General features: G+C 46.0%; 1 protein-coding gene across 1 annotated transcript in view; it reads left to right on the forward strand.

Moving 5' to 3' along the window:
- Positions 1-22820, forward strand: part of KIF6 (kinesin family member 6) — a 1537786-nt gene that overhangs the window by 1352489 nt on the left and 162477 nt on the right. Inside the window, exon 18 of the mRNA XM_086925888.1 lies at positions 12368-12503. Coding sequence (XP_086782014.1) covers positions 12368-12503 — 136 coding nt within the window. The remainder of the gene's footprint in view (positions 1-12367; positions 12504-22820) is intronic.

The following is a 22820-nucleotide window of genomic DNA, read 5'->3' on the forward strand; positions in this document are numbered from 1 at the left end:
TTGAGGTTTCGTCGTCATTTTCATTCCAAATAACAGACTAATGTGTCCACCACTCAAATTAATTTCATATTTCACTATACTAATTCACCGCTAATCCTTTCTGGGGTCCGAAGTAGCGTGCTACTCGTCGAAAAAGTGCTTCAACACTCCATCAAGGGTAGCAAGCACTATATAAATTTAATTACAATATAATACAATACCCATAGGATTGTAAAAGATAATAATGGATTTGAGGATGTTTCCGGGGCGTCCTACCCTGCGATTGTGATATCGAGATGGTTCTAGTGGTTCTAATCAGCCCGGAGTCTCTGCGAACCCTTGCCACAGCCCCACTGCCCCTCTCCTACGCAGGATGCTAATCGTTCTCTTCCAACCTTGTCAGGGCAGCAAATGTATTTTGGAGGGGCAGTGGCCCGTGCTGGTGCCAACCACTATTAGATCGGAGGAGGGTCTGGTGCCCATGAGACCTGCATAAAGGCGGGGCCAAGTGCCTGTAAAAGAAGCCCACGGGTCGAATCCTGATTGGGCTGGGTTTAACCAAGCCGGCTCTAGCTGCTTGTGCCAGGCCTTCACCTGCAACAAGGGGGCTACATAGATTAAGAATTATTAAATCGCCATTAAACAGCTTTCACAGACATCCCACCCCACCCATCTGCGGTGAATCTCCTTGCAGAAGGGCCACTGTCCATGCACGTTGGAATTCAACCAGCGTATTGCTTTATTCACAAGAGCCCTTGTGGATTCAATCTGGTCAGGAGGCAGACGAGGAACATTGGCTGGCATGACCACATATGGGCAGGAGGTAGATCCATCACAGGGAGGGATCCTCGCCGTGTGCTGGTACTATCAGCCTGACCTGTGGGGGGACTAACGCAGGCTCTACAACAGTCCTCTGTGAAGTGAGGGTGCGACAAGGTCCATGTCATTGGCCTGAGGTTCGATGTTGGCATCCGTGCCACTGTCCCTTCGGTTCCAAACGAAGTCCTACGCAGCTGATATTACAGGACCAGATTAAAGACTTGTTTCTTCTTGTGGAGAAGTGTGGCTCAATGGTTAGAGCGGCAGACCCTGATGCAGAAGTCTAGCCCGGGACCAGGGTTCAATTCCCGCCTTGGCGGCTCTTGGACTCAATTTCCTCGGACCTGATAATTCTCGCCTTGGTGCCTATTCCAATCATGGAGTCCCACTCTGCAACTCTGGGCAATAGCTTGCTTAATCTCTACGATGGCCCCAACAACGCTGAGGATGCCCGACTTCACCTTGGGGGAGCCCAGGAGTGGACGCCTCACAGGGAAAAAAGCCAGGAAGGGTTCCACAGCGGTATTCGTACAAGCGCCGGAGAGACCCCATGTCGGGTAATTCGGGCGCTATACAAATAATACAACATTTACATTTCTATATCCAAAGCAGGCTGTCGTTTCTGAGAGGACCCCTCCCACATGTTTCCCAGTTTGGCCTCAATTGTGTCCAGATGGTCAAAAAGCAGGCGTGGTTTCATAGCCAGCAGTTTGCTGAACCGCGCACTTATACAGTCCCAAGGATGGACATTGGGACAGGCTCTTTCGCATGTTGGGCTGACCCGGATCAAGCAGGGTTCATGGCCTTTTTCCTGCCTTTTACTAAGAGGCCTGAGTTTAAATCTGAGCCTGGTACTGAGGGAGTGGGGGTTAGGACAGACCCATTCTCTACACCTGGCCTCTCATACTCGGTCTGCTGACAAGCCCTAGTAATCCCCTTGTCTCCAGAGCAAACACCTGGGCTATGCCTGACAGATGTGTACTTCTCTAATGCAACTGATGCTCATGTAAAGCGCTCCAAAACTTGGGGTCAAGTTCATACTATATAAACTGCAACAAAAAAGCACAGTTGCGAGCCAGAAGCTGTCCAAAAACGGGCGAGGGGTAGTGCGTTCGTGTGGTTGGAGTGTCTGCAATTTATTGCAGTATTATCCTTCTACCTGTGTTTGGTTCTCTTTTGTAACATGCACACTTCACTTTTCTCTTATAACACACTGTTTGCTACCTCGCACATTTTGTTTGCTTTAGATACTGGCACAAGTGTCACTATTGCCTACGTAACGTTTGTTCTTGTGCCTCAGTGTCTATTATATTACCTCTAATTGTACTTTGTTTTCTCTTGTAACCTGCACACTTGTCACTCTTTCCTCCTGTAATGCACTGTTTGCTAACTCATGTATTTTGTTTGCTCACAATTGTCACTTTTACCTCATGTAACTTGTCGTCTGCTTTTGTAAGTTGTTCACTTATAGTTTTCTGTTCCTTTTGTGAAGCGCTTTGACGCCTTCGGGTAAAGTCCGTGCTAGATAAAAACGCATTAATAAATTAAAAATAAATAAATAAAAGAAAGGAAAAAGGGTAGAGTGTGAACCCAGCAGAACCCCCTTCAGCTTCTTGTCAATTGTCAAGTGAATGTCTGCTTTTTATCGTGCCAATGCTCAGGGTTTGCTTCTTTGCAGCCCCCGCATGCACCCTGCTTGCTCTTCAGTGCACCTTTCCATCGGTTCATCCATGCACCCCGCGCCTCCTGCTGCTTATCATCCCAGACAGCGCTAGCTGAGGCCTGATGTATCCCAGGCATGCTGTGGTGAAGGCCGATGTGCGATCAGCCTCTAGCCCGGGGACGCTGCTCACAGACACACACATGACTCAGAGACTGATAAGCAGTGAGTCGTCCTGATTCTCTCCCTGCTTATCACTGAAGTCTGTGGTTCATGAGTGTCTGGCGTATTATTGTCAAGGGCTGCCTTGGTTAGGCTGGCTGCTCTTCCCAGACAATAACTTTAGTAGAGCCTTCACCCGGCGTAATACCTTGAGTAGAGAATGGGTTACTCTAAACAGCTAAAGAAGGCAGCCTCTCCTGGAGGGATTCAGATAAAGTCATATGAACATGGTGGGCTGAGGGCCTCCAAATATCCCATCTGGACGCATGTAAATGTAAATGTAAATGTGTTTGTATTTATATAGCGACTTCTACCCAGAGGTCTCGTAGCGCTGTATTCATACCGCTGTGGAACCCTTCCTGGCTCTCCCTGTGAGATGCCTCTCCTGGGCATCCCCAAGGTGAAGCCAGGCATCCTAGCGCTGTGGGGGCCGTGGTGGAGATTAAGCAAGCTATTGCCTAGAGTCACAGAGTGGGACTCCATGATTGGAATAGGCACTGAGGCGAGAATTATCAGGTCCAGGTAGATTGAGTCCAAGAGTCGCCGAGGTGGGATTTGAACCCTGGTCCGGGCCAGACCTCTGCATCAGGATCTGCCGCTCTATCCATTGAGCCACGCTTCTCCACAAGAAGAAACAAGTCTTTAATCTGGTCCTGTAATATCAGCTGCGTAGGACTTCGTTTGCAACAGAAAGGACAGCGACACAGATGCCAACAACGAACCTCAGGCCAATGACATGGACCAAATTACCAAAGAGGTATGAAGACGGCTGGAATGCCAGAAACCGGTCCTCTGAAGCTTGTTTCCGGTCCAGGGAAGACATGGCTGGGCAGTTCGGGCAGGACTGTTCCCATGAGGCACAGGGTCAGACTGATTTGCATATAGCCATGTCTGAACTGGGGTGGCAGAGTGGGCTAAAGAACGGTGATGGATTAAACCCAGATCTTTTGACTGGGTGTGAGTGTTTGATTGATTCAGATGCTCCGCCAGTCGCCACCCCCTTTTGTACCGCTTTTGGCCGCCATAAGTGTGGCAGGGTATGCTCAGACGTGAGTCCCTTACTCACTTTGCCACTGTATTCAAGCAAGCTGGGATGAAGACGGCTGGAATGCCAGCAACCGGTCCTCGGAAGACATGGCCTGGCAGTTCAGGCTGGACTGTTCCCATGAGGCACAGGGTCAGACTGATTTGCATATAGCCATGTCTGAACTGGGGTGGCAGAGTGGGCTAAAGAACGGTGATGGATTAAACCCTGATCTTTTGACTTGGTGTGAGTGTTTGATTGATTCAGATGCTCCGTCCGTCGCCACCCCCTTTTGTACCGAGTTTCGTTCAGCAGCAGGAGGGCAGACTCGTGTCTGTGGCAGCAGCATCCATTTTGTGATGCTGAGGCTCTGTTTAACTTTACCCGGGTTTACCAGTAACTACATGTCTTCTCTCTCTAGAAGGGTGGAATGCTACCCCCACCGCCAAGAATGGCTGGGGGTAGTATTCCAAAGTGTTTGACACCTTACACAACATGTTTTGATAAAGCCAAACCAAAGTTAGCATTAACCGCGAGGATTATAATGCACTTAAGAGTATATGGTATGGCTATATCATAGAGCAGCTATAAGGAGATTGTTCCGAAAGCTGCAGAGGGGCTCAGCTCATGCTAGGGCACCCTCTCACATAAAACCAAGCACTCTACCTCCAGGATTGTCGAGGTCTGCCTTAGGAGTGGCTTATAGGTGTATATGTGTCTATATAGGTATATAGATATTGGTATACTATATCTAAGTAAGGGGTGATTACACCACCTTACCCAGGCTGTGTGAACAGACCTGTGGTGTCAGTTTGGAAGGTATACCAGGGGTGGTACAATACATGCTGCAGCCCCTGGTAGGCCTAGGATACACCTATGCCCTGGGTACCTAGGATATACTATACAGGGGCTCACAAGGGTGTCCCAGTAACCAATCTGGTATGTACCTAAAGTACATGATATTAATTTAGAGAGAAAACAGCTAGGCTGTGGGCCTGATTAGCAGGGCCACAGCCAGACTGAAGTCGAAAAATCAGAGAATCACAGCAAAAAGTGGGTTAACTATTGGAAGCAGACCCTACTTTCCTACAATCACCTCTTGGCTCACTCCGCTGGAGTTTTCATCTTTTACCTCAAGCTTTTGGGTTTTGATGTATCTGATAGAGACTTCTAGCCACGGATTCCTTACTTTACCGGGTGAGGAGTACCCGTGCCCACTGGTAGGTGGCGTTGTTCGGCTCCTTACGATGGTGTTGGTGTCATCTGTGCTGGAAGTGATGTGTGCATTGCCTATATAGGTGTCACCCCAGCACTCTGACGTCAGTTCTTTAATATCAATGCCAGTCTGTGCAGATCCAGAGAGAGCTATCGTCAGTGACTTTTTGACAGCCCCTTGTTCAACCTTTTATTGAAAGTTTTTCGAGACATTGTGTCCTCGTATGAAGGATGTCTACCAGAGAGACAGCTCTTAAACCATGCTGTGCCTATCACTGACAGATGTCGGTGATGGATCAGCACTTGGTTTGTCTTTGGTGTCTGGTAAGAGAACGCAATGCCAAGACATGCGAGGATTGCAGTGCCATGCATCATAAGGCACTGAGGGAGTGGCCCTTTAAGCTCCACTACACCCAATGCCGACTGGCTTTGTGATGCCCCAGATCTTAGTCATGAGGAAGGTCCTGAGATGCTTCGCAAAGTCGCACCCGGCAATTGTCATCCCATTCCAAATTGTTAGGGAAGGCAAGGAAGTCCCACAAGAAGAAGTTAAAGTTGAAGCTCTCATTGACTTAGCTGTGTATGTCTTCGGACGAGTTATGGTGCCATTAGTACTTGAGGACTAGCTCTGTGGTGGAGCCTGCGCCTGGGCTGTCTCCACGCCTCACTGAATTTCCAGGAGCCGGAGCAACTACCACCCAACTTAAATAATTTTATAAGGCTACACCCCTCATCTTTGGGCAGTTTTAACCCTCAGGAGGGACCTCGGGCCCTATGGAGTCAGGAAGGGCCTCTCCTGGTCTTCCGCTGGGGGTTGCTCTCAGTGCCAGTCAGGCCCAAAGGATCTACTGACAGACCCAGAACGGTGCCACTCGAGTGACCTCGACCTGTTGGTGTGGAGGATGGCTGAAGTCCTGGACCTTACACTACCCTAAGTGGCAGTTAAGACATGTCTTGACAGAGGTGTGTCAGCTGGAAGTTGCTGTGCAGTTTGTAAGTTACAATCGTAATCTAGCACAGTGAGCTATGAACTGCCATCAAGGAGCTGCATGCAAGCTGCATGGTACAGCTTAGAAAGTTATTTTTCCCCAGTCTTTCATTATCCTGAGGTTGCTAAAAAAGTTTTGTTTGGGTAGAAATACATTCTTATTAGTAAGCTAACCCTAACCACTGTGTTATGTTCTAAATCCTGAGTTTGTGCTTCTCCAGACCAGGCACTCTTAAAACGCACCTAACAGTATGGATGACATTAGAATCCTACGCCGTCTCCTTTGCCTTATGTAACATTTTCTATACACTGGTTTACACATGTATGATTCATTGTCTCTGTGTGTGTTTGATGTAAAGTGCTCCACGACCCTACACTGATATGAGAGGTCCTATAAAACCATGGTACATGTGAGAGAGGGGCTATGGAGAGAAGAGAGGGTCATAGGGAAGGAATCATTCACAAGACCCAATAAAGATTGCTGTATCCTGGTGCACAGTAAGGTCATTATTTATTATGCTTTTAAAGCTAATATAATTTAATATATAATGACAAATGTGTTGTATAGTGCACCATTTTCCCCCAAATTTTCTTAGGAGGTAGAACCCCTCAAAACATCCCTTTGCAAAGTGCATTTTCCTATCCTCACGAGCACTGGTTCGAGATATTTAGGCTATGATACCGATGTTCCAGGCTCTATTGTAGTTTCAGTGAGATGGACTCTGAAGTTGTTGGGCCTCAGGGCCTCATGCATCCTGCTTCTAACACCAGTACATTGGCATATGCAAGGTCTGCAGTGGGACCTGAAGTCCCTTTGGGCACAGCATCAGAGGAAACTCTCTGACATGGTCCATATCTCTGAGAGAACTGCAAAAGACTTGCAGTGGTGGCTGATGAACTTCTATTGGGTCAGTAGCAGACCACTCTCCCTTCTCCAACCATAGCTGACTATAGTGACAGATGCATTACTCCTGGGCTTGGGCGGCCATCTGGGAGAAGTGGAGATCAGAGCACTCTGGTATTTGGCAGAATCCAGGCTCCATATACATCTGTTGAAGTTCGGTGATCCGGGTTGGCATTGAAAGCCTCTCTTCCTTCAATCAGGGCTAGTCTGGTTTAAGTGTTCACAGACAACACATGTGATATTGCAACAAACATGGCGGGTGGGATTGTGGACCCTCTGTCAAGAGGCTTTGCATCTCTGGACATAGCTGGAACTCCAGGCCATATCTCTAGTGGGTCTCTGAATGCCAGAGTGGACACACTCAGCCATCAATGCCTAGTTGAACAAGAATGGCGTCTCCATCCAGAGGTGGCACAAGGTCTCTTCTAAGAGTAAGGAGAGTAGATCCTTGTTTGGATCTGTTGTCCTCTGCCGAGAATAGTCAATGTCTTCAATTTTGCGCACTGGAGTTTTCAAGGCAGCTCTCACTCCTTGACGCTTTTGAGCTCCGGTCTCCTGTATGCCTTTCTGCCAATACCACGCCAGAGTTCTCAAAAAGGTGAGGAACAACCGGGCCCAAGTCTTTCTTATGGCTCTGGATTGGGCACGGAGAGTCTGGTATCCTGAGCTTTTGAGCATGAGAATTTGTCCTCTGATCAGGCTGCGTCTTTGGTATGATCTTCTGTTGCAGCAGCAGGGCACGGTTCTGCACCTCAACCTGAAAATGCTTTGCCTTCATGCATGGTAATTGAGCAACAAAGTAAGGTTATGGTCCAATCGGCCACTCAAGTTCTTAACTACCTGTTTGGGTGTTGGAGCAGCGCCTAGTTCTGAAGGCCACCAATTGCAAGAGCAGAGCTGTTGAGCCTTACCGAATAACATAATCTCTTTTTTTTCTGCATTCAGCTGAAGGCAGTCCTTGGTCATCCAGGCTGCAAATGCTGTCATCCCTGTTGAAAAAGGTTATTTTACTATGACCAGATCTTTGTCAAAGGAGATGGCCAGCTGCATGTCATTTTTTTAAAAATGCTCACCTGGGTGACAGTATCTGGTGTCTGAATGTATACATGTGTTTATATTATCCCTATATGTACTTCGTCTTTCATTCGTCCTTCATTCGTCCTGAAGGGGCCTTCCGTTTCAAGGCTGAAACGCATCGACATTTTTAATAGGAGGAGTATATTTAAACCTCCATCTTGTGTGAGCTGCAGAGTATGTTCAAGTAACAATATCCTCGGTTTACAACCTCTAATTTAATACCCCACCTTCTTCGAGAGCACAGGAGCAAAGTCCATGAACCAGAGCCCTACAGAACAACCCACCGCAGAAGGGGTATTTTACATCAGAAAGAAGCCTCAAAACGATCAAAAGTGAACGAAACCCCACGCCGGTGTTTAGCTTCAGTGTTATAATATTTGCACACATGTTAACACAAGTCACAACAGCAGCACACAAGTAAACACCTTGGAGGACAGTAGTGTGCACACTCCTCCAATGAGCGTGGACACTTGTGATCACAACACAACTTGTAAAACATTTCTGCCAGACCCTCAGCACACACGTATGACATGAAAACACGCACTGATCCTGTCTGAACAGAAACATGGGCAGGCAGGTCACAACATGTGCGGTGGAAACAATACCTAAAGCAGGGGGTACAACCAGACCACTGCTGCAAGTTTTTTGCAGCCACATTTAGAGTCATTTTAAATATACCCTTTCTCAAGGCACTGAAACGACTGCTGCTCTGTTACAATACAGTGTGGGGGAGAGGGGGCTGCGACAAGAGCTCACATGTTGTGGGTGACTGCAAACAGACGAAACACATAAAGCCATCTTGCAGTGGCAAACAATGGAAGTGCGTGGCTACTGTTTACTTTCTCCAAGCAGATCACTTTTTTTTGCACTCGATGATTTATGTGCGCAAGACGCCTGAGCCCCTGGTTGCAGGCTTCTCTGGAGAGGGAGGCTTGTGGATTCATGGTCCTCGTGGGGCTTGCAGGGGCGGCAGTGTTCGAGATTACAAACCCAAAATAACAGGCACAGGGGGTGGGTGTGATAGATACCTCACAGGAAGGCGCAGCGAACAAGGGCCGCAGCAGGCTGTGGAGCTTAGCAAGTAAGCTACTGCAGGGCCGCCTTCTTAGGAGGAATAACAAAAACAAACCTTGGCAAAAAAAAAAAACAACCGCCCACCGGCGCAATGACGTTGTTAAAGGGGCGGAGAGCGAAAAAATCGCCGGAACGCCCACGAATCTGATCGGGCAATGACTGACTCATCTCTGTTCCAATGGCTAGCCTCCATTTATGGAAATAGGCAATGGCACAGAGAGGCGGGACAAAGCCCCATACTGATTCTCAAAAGATTTTGCCTGCGCGAATACTGCTGCGCCGTGCTACGCCAGGCGAAACCTAAAAAGGACCCCATATGTTCAGAATGCATGGCGGTGCCCGGAAGGAAGGCGGGAAGTAAATAAAGCGTTACATGTTCAAATGGACATTTCCACATGATCTACTTGTACGGATTTCCCGCCTTCTGGAAGTTTGCCATGCGAATATTGTGTCCAGAGGATATACCCTGGGAATCCATGACTGTCACAGATTTCTAGGAACACTCTTGGCATTTTATAAATCCCTAAAAAGTTCAGCATTCTGCTCAGTTCCTGGAGGGCGCTACTTGTAAAACAGATGCTAATTTACCATTTGCGCTTATTTTTAGGTCTGGCTTATTGAGAGCTTTTACTTTGCCAGAGCTCATGTCAACACAAAACAGCAATTCCAGAGAGAGGTTTTCAGACAGACCCATTGAGCTGTTGTTTGCTTTGGGTTGCCCCCCTTCGGTTACTACTTGTTTGGGGAAGGGGTTTACGCTAATGGCAGCTCAAGATATTTTGTATATAAAATGTAAATGTAACATTGGTGAGTGACATACATCGTACTCCGCTCTCGGCATTCAGACTGATGCTCCATGCAGTATGCAGTGATGCATTGGGTTCAGTCTCTTTGCTTCCCCGGATGAGCTGTGGGGGGCTGCTGTAGTGTTTCCCCCCATCTTCTACTCATGGCTGTGCCTGTTGTGGTGGTACACCGGCTTATGCCGCTGCACCTAGGGGCTCTTGGCACAGCTATAAAATACAGCAAAACTACGCAATGAAGTACAACGTATTGTAGTGTGATACACAACACCAGCATTGATGGAATGCTTACATTGGCATTATATCTGTAATTCATGTCCTTTCTGGAACATCACTACTTCTGCCTGAGGCTTCAGCTCTTAGGATTGATGTGACCTATCTTAATCCATCAATTTGTTCATGAGCTCATCCATTCATCATCCATCCATCTTCTCACTTATTTACCCATGTACTCACCCATTCATGCACACTTGTCTATTCACTCTCTATGCCCTGCCCCACTCCCTCTTTCATTCATGCATCCATTCAAGCATCCATTGAACTGTTGACACGTTCTTAGATTTACCTACCTTGCTCATCCTCACAACTACGCACATAAACCTGTGGCCATGGGGTTAAACCACCACTGAGAGATTGTGTCATTTAATTCTCTTTAAGACAGGGTTAGCAATCCATACTAATATAATAAAGAGAGAGCCCAAACCTTTGAGGCGGGTAATCTCAGGAACCACAGCACCAATCACAACACCCCATACAGCGTTGGAAAGGGCAGTTGCAGCAGAAGGACATAGGCTATGCAGACGCCCACCATATACATTTAAAAGGTAAAAGAACTGGGTCGGCAAAGTAGTCCCTTGTGGGCGTGTCTGTGTTGTGCTGTGGGCATGTGCTGGGGGGTGTGACAAATGCTGGGGGCGTGTGGTACGTTCCGCCCTTCATGCCATGTCTCATATTGTGTGCTAATCCCACCCTGCTCCCTTTAAATACCCCTGCACCCCATAATCATAACCCACCCTTACTCCTTGAAATACCACAACACCCTTAAACACTAACCCATCTTAACCCTATAAATATACCCTGTACCCCAAAACCCAAACCTATCCCTAAACCCTAAAAATACCCCTGTACCCCAAAACCCAAACCTAGCCCTGAACCTTTAAAATACCCCTGTACCCCAAAACCCAAACCTACCCCTGAACCCTAAAAATACCCCTGTACCACAAAACTCAAAACAAGCCCTGAATGCTAAAAATACCCCTGTATCCCAAAACCCAAACCTACCCCTGAACCCTAAAATACCCCTTGTACCCCAAAACCCAAACCTAGCCCTAAACGCTAAAAATACCCCTGTACCCCAAAACCCAAACCTAGCCCTGAACCCTTAAAATACCCCTGTACCCCAAAACCCGAACCTACCCCCGAACCCTAAAAATACCCCTATAGCCCAAAACCCAAACCTAGCCCTGAACCCTAAAAATACCCCTCTACGCCAAAACCCATACCTATCCCTAAACCCTAAAACTACCCCTGTACCCCATAACCCAAAACTATAGCTGAACCCTTAAAATAGCCAAACACCCCAAAACATATACCCCTATACCCATACTTACCTTATCCAAACATAAAAAAACATGCTTTTACCATGCTTGCATTTACAACGAATTTTGTTGTAGATGTATGCGTGGTAAAAGCATAAAAAATGTAATGCCATGCGTTATAATGGCATTGCGTAGTCATGGTACTTTATTTATTTATTTATGCAGTTTTATATAGCGCGGACTTTACCCGAAGGCGTCAGAGCGCTTTACAATAGGAACAGAAATGATACAAACTGAGAACATTACACGAACAGCAGATTGCAAAAGCATACGTAATGAAAGTATGTGGAGTGCTGGTATGCGGAAAGAAAGTTGCGGAATAATGGGTGTTTAGCCTCCCCCAGTAAGTACATTGGTGGCACGGCGGCCCACATCTCCAGCAACATACTCATATTTTTCACCACCCATTTGAAAAATGCACAGGTCTCTCTCATTGATGGCCAGCACCGACATACACTTTTAGACACACCTCCCTCCACAAGTTCTAGAATTGCGAACTTTAGAGCTGGGGAGCTACGTTTGAATCTCGGCATCAGCTCAACATCCTGTGATTCCAGGCAAATCGCTTTGTCTACCCGTGCCCACCACAAATGAATGTGTCCTTCTGTAATGTAAATTGTGCTCATGCCATGTTGTCGAGTTTGCGCTATATAATATTGCAAGGAAAAATAAAGTAGGGAAACTCGAGTTCACACACTACTGAACGCGCACTCTTAAGTGCATCAGCAGTGCACTGTGAATCGGAGCGTTTCACAGGCCTGTCACAGATAAGAAATGCTATCAAAACGAAATCCTACAAAACAATACACTACTGGCCGGCAGCAATTCATACCCGGACAACGTCGGGACGGGCTGCTAGTGGGTAGATACAATGACTCTCGTGTCCTGCCTGTTGAGTTTTGAAGTAGGCATGTAAGTCCTACATTTGCTGAGACTTGAAATCATTTCTGTGTGTTTTTCCTCCTGACCTCTGATGGCTCCTTCTCTCTCTCCTCTAAATGCAGCTACAAAACCCTCTTCAGTCGGCTGAAGGGGCTGAAGACCGAGATTGAACACCTGCAGCTGCTGCTGGAAAAGTCCAAAGTGAGGCTCCAGAAAGACTTCGAGGTCTGGTGGTCCCAGGAGGCGACAAGCACGCAGGTAGCACATCTGCTTCTGTCCTTTTCATGCCCTGTGGCGCTGATGTTTGCTCCTATGCCATGGCCTTTGACGAAGCAGTGGCCTTTGACCCCTCGGACTGCATTCTGTGTGCTTAGTTTAAACTCTCCCCTTGTCAGTAGAGCTAGTGTCTACTGTCTGTGGTACCAACATGCTTTGAGCACGCAACATTGGGGACAATCTCATGAGACTAAACAGTTTCTTGGTTCTGTGTGAACTGTGTCTATAGTGAGTTCTGTTAGTTGTGGAAGAAACTGGAGGGACTGAATAGTAGGGGTTGGGAGTCTGATGTAGTGACACACTGACTGCTCGAAACACCGAGGGGGGGGGGGGGGGGGGGGGTTCACTCGGCTCAGGACCAGAGCTGCAAACAAAGTCTCAGATTAAACAACCCAGTGCAGTCACCAGCTAAGCAGACTATATCATGAGAATACCTTCGAGAGACCAGCAGAGCTGTTCAGAGCTAGCAGCCTGATGAGAACCATGAAACTGCACCTCTGTGTGTCTCACACCTCAACATCCACCACACTGATACACACAGCCTCCCTTGACACAATCACCGCACCTCTGCGGTCATCATTTATGACATGGAAACACTACTTGAGACCAAGGACCCCCTAATGTTTCATTTTAAATCAGGGCTGAGGGGGGAAGCAAAGCCTATAAACTAAACACAGTATCCCGCACGACCTGTATTTCCTTTATTATTGCTCAAAGTGCCTGGTGGTCTGACCAGAAACAGATTCAAACAAATTAACACATTTACATATTTTTCCATTTTTTCTTTAGCAAATAAGTACTTAAGTATTTTTAATCACGTGTCCACGATACTATTTTCACAATTCACATGATCATCAAATCTTTGCTTTCTCTTATTTGTTCATGAGAAAAAAATAGTAACAAATTGTTCATCTATTCACCATAAAAATCTTGTACAAAGCACATTGTTACAAAGAACATTTTTCCCTGTATTTAATTTTCTCCCCATCCTACGAACCCCTCACTCATTCATAAGCAAACACTCATCCTCTCCTACATACCACTCATACCCATCCCAGCCATACCGCACATACACCAACAATGTCAACTGGAAAAGATCTTCTATTTCCGCCGTCATTTGTGTTGCGGGCTAGGATCTCTCCTACAGCTGTCAAATGCACGTTTCGGTGGATAAGGCAATTGTTTTCACGTTCACCTTCTTCAGGACCACACACGTTTTGGACTGACACTAAGGGTGGCCTGAGGGGACATCTACCTGCGCCACTCTCCGAGAACTGGTGATATAATAATGGGCAGTAGTCAGTTTTCCTTCTTCCTGATGGACTTCTCTGAGCATAAGAAATTCTCATCACTAAAGGCACCTTTTTTGTTCATCGCACCAAATCAATGAATGCGAAGTGTCTCTTGGCTTCTCCCGGGACTCCTTTAGTAAACTCCACGCATGCAAATGGGACACCCTTTTGGGTGTACTCCTCCCGAGGTCCCCTGAGGATTAAACATAGTGAAACCACCACACTACTGCGCGCTGCATCCCATAACATGATAACCGCACCTCGGTGGTCATCATGCATGACATGGAAACACTGCCCGCAAAGGGTCATAACGACAACATCCTTCCAACCACACACCCTACATAGTGTAGCATGCTCCTCATGTAGGCAAGTGCTTCAGCACACCACACTTAGCATAACTAAGGATTATCAATCATGTAATACAGTATAATACAAAACTCAAACATAATGCCACAACCTAATTATTGGGTTTTAAGAAATAAAACACTCTGATTCAAAATGTGTAATCCCAAACTTAATAGCATTTAAGCTTCTCATGTATGTATCTCGGTCCTTTCCACACTAAACATTTTTGGGTGAGGCAACAATTCTTGAATGTAATTATTTTTCTGACTGGTAGCCAGTGTAAAGCAGATCTGGATGGCAAGTTACAGATAAGCCGTGCAGCCGTGTTTTGCAAGACATGAAGCATAGAGAGTAACGTCTCATTGGCGGAAGCCAGAAGAGCATTACCGTAATCAAGCCTGCTAATTACAAGAGCCTGGTTCATCGTTTTCCTGGCAGTGAGTGGAATAAAAGGAAGTACTTTCCTTAGTAAGCGCAACATATAAAAAGCAGGTACCTGTTATAGATATTGCCTGCTCTTTCATTGTAAGAGCCTTATCCAGCTTGACATCTAGGTTTTTTACACCCTGACTAGGGGTAGGAGCAGTTCCTAATTCTGATGGCCACCAGCTGGGGGTCCATGTTTGTTGTGCTTTCCCAAAAAGCATTATTTCCATCTTTTCGGTGTGCAGCTGACGATAGTTCTCGGACATCCACTCTGCTATTGCTTTCATCCCATAGGAGAATGACTCCTTCACTCTTTCTTCACGTTGTTCTCGAAGGACATGAACAGCTAAGTGTCGTCAGCGTAAAACAGGATTTCAAGGCCAAAGGATTTAATAAGTTTGACAAGAGGACCACATATATATTGAACAAGTAGGGGCTCAAACAAGATCTCTGGGATACACCCTTATCAATCGTCATGGTTCACGACTTAGCCACCCAGAGCGTTGACTTCAGATCTACTCCTCAAGAAGTCTCGAAACCAAACCAAGGCATTCCAGTGGATCCCTATCGCATTTACCCTATACAGCAGCTTATCATGCGTATTTTCCAGGGAAGGGCTGCAGGTTGACCCTAAGGAGGTGGAGGCAATAAGTAGTGCTATAATGTCACAATGTGCCACAGAGGTGATTTGTAGCCAGTTCATCCCGGATTTTGTCACCCTGTCGAAACCACTGCGGACTTTGACAAAGAATGATACTCAGTAAGAGTGGGATTCACGTGCCGACCAGGCATTCCAACAGGTGAAAATAGCCACTGTCGATGGACGCCATTAAGGCGTACTTCAATCCATGAGCCCGACAGAGCTGGTGGACAGAGCTGGTGGACAGAGTTGGTGGCACATGTGAACCACATAGGGCTGGGGCAGTCCTCTTGTAGGAAAAGAGTGCGGGGTCCTGGGCCCCCATAGCGTATGTGAGCAGAGCATAGTATGACACCGAAACAAGGTATGCGCAGATTGAGTGCAAGGCGCTGGCATTCAGATGGGCTTGCCGACACTTTCACCTAACCCTCTGCGAAGAATAATTCCTAATTGTAGTGGACCACAAGCCGTTGATGCCGCTGTTCACTGGGACATTCTTGCATGCTCTTCTCTGCATCAGAAGGTGGACCGTCAACTGCAGCTGTATTCATTAGATGCGGTATATCGTCTGGCGTGAACAACCCAGCTAACAACCTGTTGCGACTCCCACCAGTACCGCTTAGTCGCTGTGAAATTAAGGAAGACTAAGGGGGGAGGAGAATACGTGAGGATGGTGGTACATGATGCACTGTCCATAGAGGAAATTACGGATGCAATGATGTCGGAGACAAGCTTGTTGAAAGCCAAAGTGGCAGTTCTCAGAAATTAATGGTGTAATTTCCTGGATGGCGCCAAATCATTGATGGCCATTGAGCAGACGACAAGGGGTCAACCCTGGAAGACAGTTAGTCAAAGGGGAAATCCCTGGAGTCAACTAGTCCACTAATCACTATTGGCCTTTCTTGTTGTAAAAAGAAAGGTCACAATATGCCACGGGTATTCGGACAACCATAAAAATAGGTTTCCACAAAGAAATAGTCTTGTTTACAATCTGGATTTATTAAAATTAAAGTTAATTAAACAATAAAAACAAGATAAATTCATACAATTCTTCCAAAACAATTAAAATCCAAGATTAGGTATCTTGGAGGGATAAAAATAATTATTCAACAATGTTACATAAACACAATATTACGGTACACGATAAATGGGAAGACAATCAAAATATGTTCACAATAAACAACAGACTAAACATAATCACAACAAACCCCTCATGTATAAGTGGCCCACTTGATATCTCTGCCACTGTATTTCACTAGATCCAATGGCCGTAGACAATTTGGTTACTCTAAAGCTTTAGTGGAAAGATGTGATGCCCATCTAAAGTTTTACCCGGCCCTATCTGGATTCTTTTAGACCAAACAGTGCGTCGACGCGTTTCGGTGCTTAACACTTGATATCGTGGCACCTTCCTCAGGACTTCTTATTTCTGGGGTTTCGGGAAACGGATGGATACACCGTATCTGTGAATATATTAGGAGAAATGTGCGCAGTCAGATATCGTGCATTGAAACCTGTTGAAGAATCACTATTTGCTACTACAGATGTAGACCAACGACTTTGTATGCCCGTTCAAAGAACGTTTTAAAAACATTTAAGGTAAGACACTACCATCATAAAACTATGCGATTTAAGAAATAGTATTTAAGAAATAGTATAGTGAAAAAGTGCAATGTACTCTATTACCACAGATACACGACAAGTGGGCAAACGCCTGATAAACAAAAAAACAAAGGAATCTCATAAAAAGGAGCTCCCTTTACAGGAGAGAGGTAAATATGAGAATGAAAAAGTACCTCCCAGTGAGTAGATGATGAGAGATTCTATCTTACCCCTAATAAAAGTTTTTTCAATTAACAGAAGGCTCCAAGAACTACATCTGTAGTAGCAAATAGTGATTCTTCAAATAGACCCTATCTTGGAACGTTTTCTACACGGTCCCGAGGGTGAGGAACTACATTTATCTATTTTCCCGGGCCCCAGGGTTCATCAGTCCCTTTCATACTAGTTGGTCTTCCACAATGAAAAAGACTTGGAGGGCCCATATGTCATATGTGAATCACATGTTCGCTACTTGGCGAATGGAATTGTCCAACAGAAAGAGTAGAGGACAAATTACATGCAATTGAGCCACCGTGTACATCATTGTGTGATTAACTGTATTCTCTAATTAAGCGGATTTGTGTCAGGAATTATAAATTGTCAAGAGAACAATGGCAGTTATAATTAATAGTGTGAAGTCAGATTGGGTATGTGTTAATCTTAGCAATCCAGCCCTTATAGAAAATGAGACAACAGGTTTCAATGCACGATATCTGACTGCGCACATTTCTCCTAATATATTCACAGATACGGTGTATCCATCCGTTTCCAGAAACCCCAGAAATAAGAAGTCCTGAGGAAGGTGCCACGATATCAAGTGTTAAGCACCGAAACGCGTCGACGCACTGTTTGGTCTAAAAGAATCCAGATAGGGCCGGGTAAAACTTTAGATGGGCATCACATCTTTCCACTAAAGCTTTAGAGTAACCAAATTGTCTACGGCCATTGGATCTAGTGAAATACAGTGGCAGAGATATCAAGTGGGCCACTTATACATGAGGGGTTTGTTGGTATTATGTTTAGTCTGTTGTTTATTGTGAACATATTTTGATTGTCTTCCCATTTATCGTGTACCGTAATATTGTGTTTATGTAACATTGTTGAATAATTATTTTTATCCCTCCAAGATACCTAATCTTGGATTTTAATTGTTTTGGAAGAATTGTATGAATTTATCTTGTTTTTATTGTTTAATTAAATGTAATTTTAATAAATCCAGATTGTAAACAAGACTATTTCTTTGTGGAAACCTATTTTTATGGTTGTCCGAATACCCGTGGCATATTGTGACCTTTCTTTTTACAACAAGAAAGGCCAATAGTGATTAGTGGACTAGTTGACTCCAGGGATTTCCCCTTTGACTAACTGTCTTCCTACCCTGTTCCCTGGTGAAAGTGGGGTACCCTCTCTTTTTTGAAACCAGTCAACCCTGGAAGGTCAGAGATGAACTAAGTGCCAGCAGCAAAGGCCTGCTTCTCTGAGGACAGCAAATCCTAATACCTCACCGATTATGGGCTCTGCTTGTTGACTTGGCCCACCAAGCCACCACAGCATGGCAGACTACGGCAAGGCTGAGGGACAAGGTGTGGTTCCCGAGCATGCACACATGGATGTATGGCGAAGTCCGAGGGTGCCATCCATACATGATCCTCAGAGGAGGGCCACCGTCAGCTCCGATACTCATGAAGGAGCCGTGCTTGACACCGTGATCCTGTGTAAGCATGGATTTTGGTAGCTTTCCAGGTGGCTGATACATGACTGTGATTATTGACAGCCACACAAAGTATCCCATAGTGGAACTGGTATCCTCCGCAGCATTCCCGAAGCTGAAACCTGCCCTGGAAAAGGTGTTTGGCTTGCTAAGACTCCAAGAGGAGATCAAGCTTGACAATGGACCTCCATTCCATAGGCTAGAATTTCAGGTCTCTCAACATCAGACATCATAAAGTGACACCACAACGGCCGCAAAATAATGGGAAGGTGGAGTGATTTATGCACATCCTGAACAGAGCACTTCATATGTAAGTGGAGCACGGAGAAGATGCGAAGTACTGCCTGCACAGATTTCTGCGAGCATACAGGCAAACACCCCATAGCACTACAAACTGTTCTCCAATTGATCTGCTGCTGCGAAGAGCTACCTGGGACATTATCCTGACAGGACTCGGATGGAATCCGGCCACCCTAGATACTCAAGCTACACAGGAGAAGCAGAAAACCATGAAGGATCAGACGAGTGAACCCCGAAAAGCGGTGAATAGTGACTTAGTGGTGGGAGACCAAGTAATCATGTGCGACCGACACCCAGGGTGGAAGTTCTGCACTCTGAAAAGGAAATGTGGAAGGTGGTAAACATTCCTGGGACAATGGTCACTGTACAGTGAGGGTGTTCTACAGTAGCCAGAAATGTCTTATGGTTTGTTTATAAAGTTTTATATAGCGCGAACAAGTAAGTGAGTTGTTTCTCTCGCAGCGAAACAAAGCAACAACCAAGAGGAGGCGGACGAGATGCCGTGGGGAGAGGCTGCGACACTGAGTCTCCAAAGTGCGGCAGGGCGGTGGAGCCGAGAGGATGCCGGAACAGTGTCGAGAGTGGAAGGGCCGGCAAGTGTAATAGTCTTCAAGCGCATTGGTGCCCAATCAGTCGATGTGACCAACCAGAGCGAGAAGAAAGGGCTCCTGCCCAATCCTGCCCCAAGTCAAAGACTGGAAGACTATGTATGCTGTTTACCAATGAAAAGGTTGTACACTTTTCTGTTGAAATGAATGTTGGAAGGGATGTAGAGTGCCACCCTGCCTCTGCAATATATTGTTTGTGTATCCACACACTGAGGGTTTGGTGCGGCCCAAAGGGATTAATAAAGGGCAGAGTGGGATATCCAGTACTGTACCTGGTGGTCTGCATTTGCTATAGTGCGTGTGCCTGCTGCCTACTCCAGAGTCTGCACAAGGCAGACTTTGCACACTCACCGACTACCAATGAAAGTTTGAAATGCATTCAACCACAACAAAAGAAATAACACAATGCGCCAAAGCACTACAAATGAGTGTGATGCACTAAACATAACAATAAAAAACAGTAGTGCACCCAACCCTACCAATTAAAAAATGTGATACACCCAACCACTACCAATGAAAGAATGCAACGCACCCACACCACCAATAAAAGAATGTGATTCACCAACTATAACAATGAAAGATTATGATACAACCAACCCTACTAATGAAATCATGGAATGTGCCCCAAACACCACCAAAGGAGGAACATGGGGCACCAAACCGCTCAAATTAAAAGAGCGCGATGCACCAAACATAACGATGAACAAATGTGATTCACTAACTATATCAATGAAAGAATTCAAGGCACCCAAACACTACCAATGAAAAAACATGATGCACCCACCCACTGCCAATGAAAGATTGTGATACACCCAGCCCTACCAATGAAAGTGTGTGATGCACCCACCCACTACCAATGAAAGATTGTGATACACCCAGCTCTACCAATGAAAGAGTGAGATGCACTGAATACAAAAGGCTGCCTAAGCTGATGACCTCTATCAATAACAATGACCGTCTGTGGTTGGCTGTTACTTCATTGCGTTCTCCTAATAGTCTTCCATATATGCACCTGCCTCCCAAGTACAACATTCTCTTCAGCCAGAACATATAGTTAAATTTCCACTTGTTCTTTTAGGCATCATAAGACGGCGCATCACCAGTAAAGCGTTTGCAAAGACACCAGATGACATCCAAGGCAGAGTCTCCGCCGGCTCTGCATTCTCAATCAATCAATCAGTCAAGGGTTTAGAAAGCGCTGCAAATCTCCCATGAGGGTCTCAGGCGCTGGAGTTTCTACCTGCTAGGTAGTGATCTGCTGGTTCGAATAGCCAGGTCTTGAGTCCTTTCCTGAATTGCTGGAGCATTGAGGCGGGCCTGAGGTGCTGGGGCTGGTCGTTCAAGTTTTGCCTGCTAGGTGTGAGAAGAAGCGTCTCCGCTGTTGCTTCGGTGGACCCAAGGTGTGTCTGGGAGGGGGAGGGTGGCTGATCAGTTGATGGAAGGTTATGCGTTTGTTGATGTATGCTGGTCTTTTGTTGTGCAGGGCTCTGTATGGTGGGTCAACATCTTGATCTGGCGTTTCTACTGGATCGGGAGCCAGTGTAGCTTCCTGAGGTGGGGAGTGATCTGTGTATGTCTTGGAAGATCAAGGATGAGTCTCGTCACTGAGTTTTGTATTGTCTTTTGTCTCTTCGTGAGGCATGTGGTGATCCCTACGTAGAGTGTGTTCCAGTAATCCAGCCTGCTGGTTACGAGGGCCTGGATGATGGTCAATCTAGGGTTGACTGAGAGCCACCTGAAGATCTTGTGGGGCAGGCATAGGGTGTGGAAGCAGGCACATGATGCTGATTTAACCTGATTCTTCATAGATAGGTTGCTGTCCACAATGATGCAGAGGTTGCAAGCATGGTCTGTCGGGTGGTGGTTGGAGGTCGGTCCGAGTTACGCAGGCCACCATGCTTCCTTCCATGGCGAGGTGTAGTTCCCAAAGATGAAGACTACTGTCTTGTCCATGTTGAGCTTCAGAAAGTTAACCTTCATCCTGTCAGCGGCGCTCATCATACATGGTTGGAAGTTGGCTCTGGTGGTGGAGGGGTCTTTTGAAAGAGAGAGGATGAGCTGGGTGTCTTTGGCATTGGAGATGATGTTAAGTTCATGTGATCTGATGGTATAAGCCGGGTGGGAGGGGGCATTAACATGTTGATGCGGATGGGGCTGAGGGACGACTCCTGGGGGGACACCGCTGATGATCTTCTTGGGTTTCGAGGTGAACGGTGGGGCAAGGATTCTCTTTTTTTTTATTGATAAAGTTTTTTATTTTATGCAAGGAACAAACAATATACAGAGATGCACAATGGATATATAAAAGCGAAAGAAAAAAAGAATCAACAAGTCAATACCCAGTAAAAACAACATATATGCAATACAATCAAATGCAATTATTATCACAAAGACAGCATAAAGCAGTTGAAACATAGATAATTATATTAGGGCAGCATGAAAGCAGCATGAAATAGTAAAAACAAGCATTTACAATGCAATGGTCTCGGCAATATTATAGGTAGAGCTATTGGCATTGCTTATTATTATTATTTTTTTTTTATCCCTAAGTAAATGTTATTGTCATTTCTATTGTCAATAGCTTAAGTGTTTGCACATGTGTTACATCTTGCATTAGACATATTGCATTAGCAGAGAGAGAGTGAAGTAGCGAGATAGAGAGGTATTGAAATAGAGAGTGAGTGACGTAGTTAGAGAGTGAGGTAGATAGAGAGTGAGGTAGTGATAGAGAGTGATGTTGTGAGGTAGTGAGATAGAGAAAGATTGATGTATTGAAAGAGAGAGTGAAGTAGTGAGTGTTAGTGATGTTGTGAGGTATTAAGATAGAAACAGAGTGATATAGTGAGATAGGTAGTGAAAGAGAGAGTGTAAGTGACTTAGTGTATTTGACCCTTGACCGCTCGGACCAGGAGCTGGCGATTAACCTACACGATTGCAGAGGACATAAAGTGCATACGTGTGCCTAGAGTCGCTGACCAGCTATTTAGGCACCCTTGGAGTCAGATCTGATGTAACTGCAGCGCATATGGTGAAAGCCCTGATGGGCGCTGCGCCAGGGCCTGTGTTGTTCTGCTGGAGCAGCGCCTTCTGCTGCCGAGCTGGAAGCAGCTGTTCCGGGCACTGGGAGCGGGGGCAGAGCGGGGAGGGGAAGAGGGCTTTCAGTTTAAGATTACCAGTCTGAACCCGGGGGATCCTTCAAGCTCAAATGTGAAACCACGAAGACAAACCAACCCGAGTGAGCGTATCCATCCCTCTCTCGTTAACAGCCAACATTATAGCGCCTAGTAGAAATGGAGTAATAAAGCTCAGATGGTTCATGCAGCCTCAAGTCAAAGGAGAACGAACAAGCCAGAAAATATTAACGCAACGAAATCA

Source organism: Lissotriton vulgaris, chromosome 6 (genome assembly GCF_964263255.1).
Source record: "Lissotriton vulgaris chromosome 6, aLisVul1.2, whole genome shotgun sequence".
NCBI lineage: Eukaryota > Metazoa > Chordata > Amphibia > Caudata > Salamandridae > Lissotriton > Lissotriton vulgaris.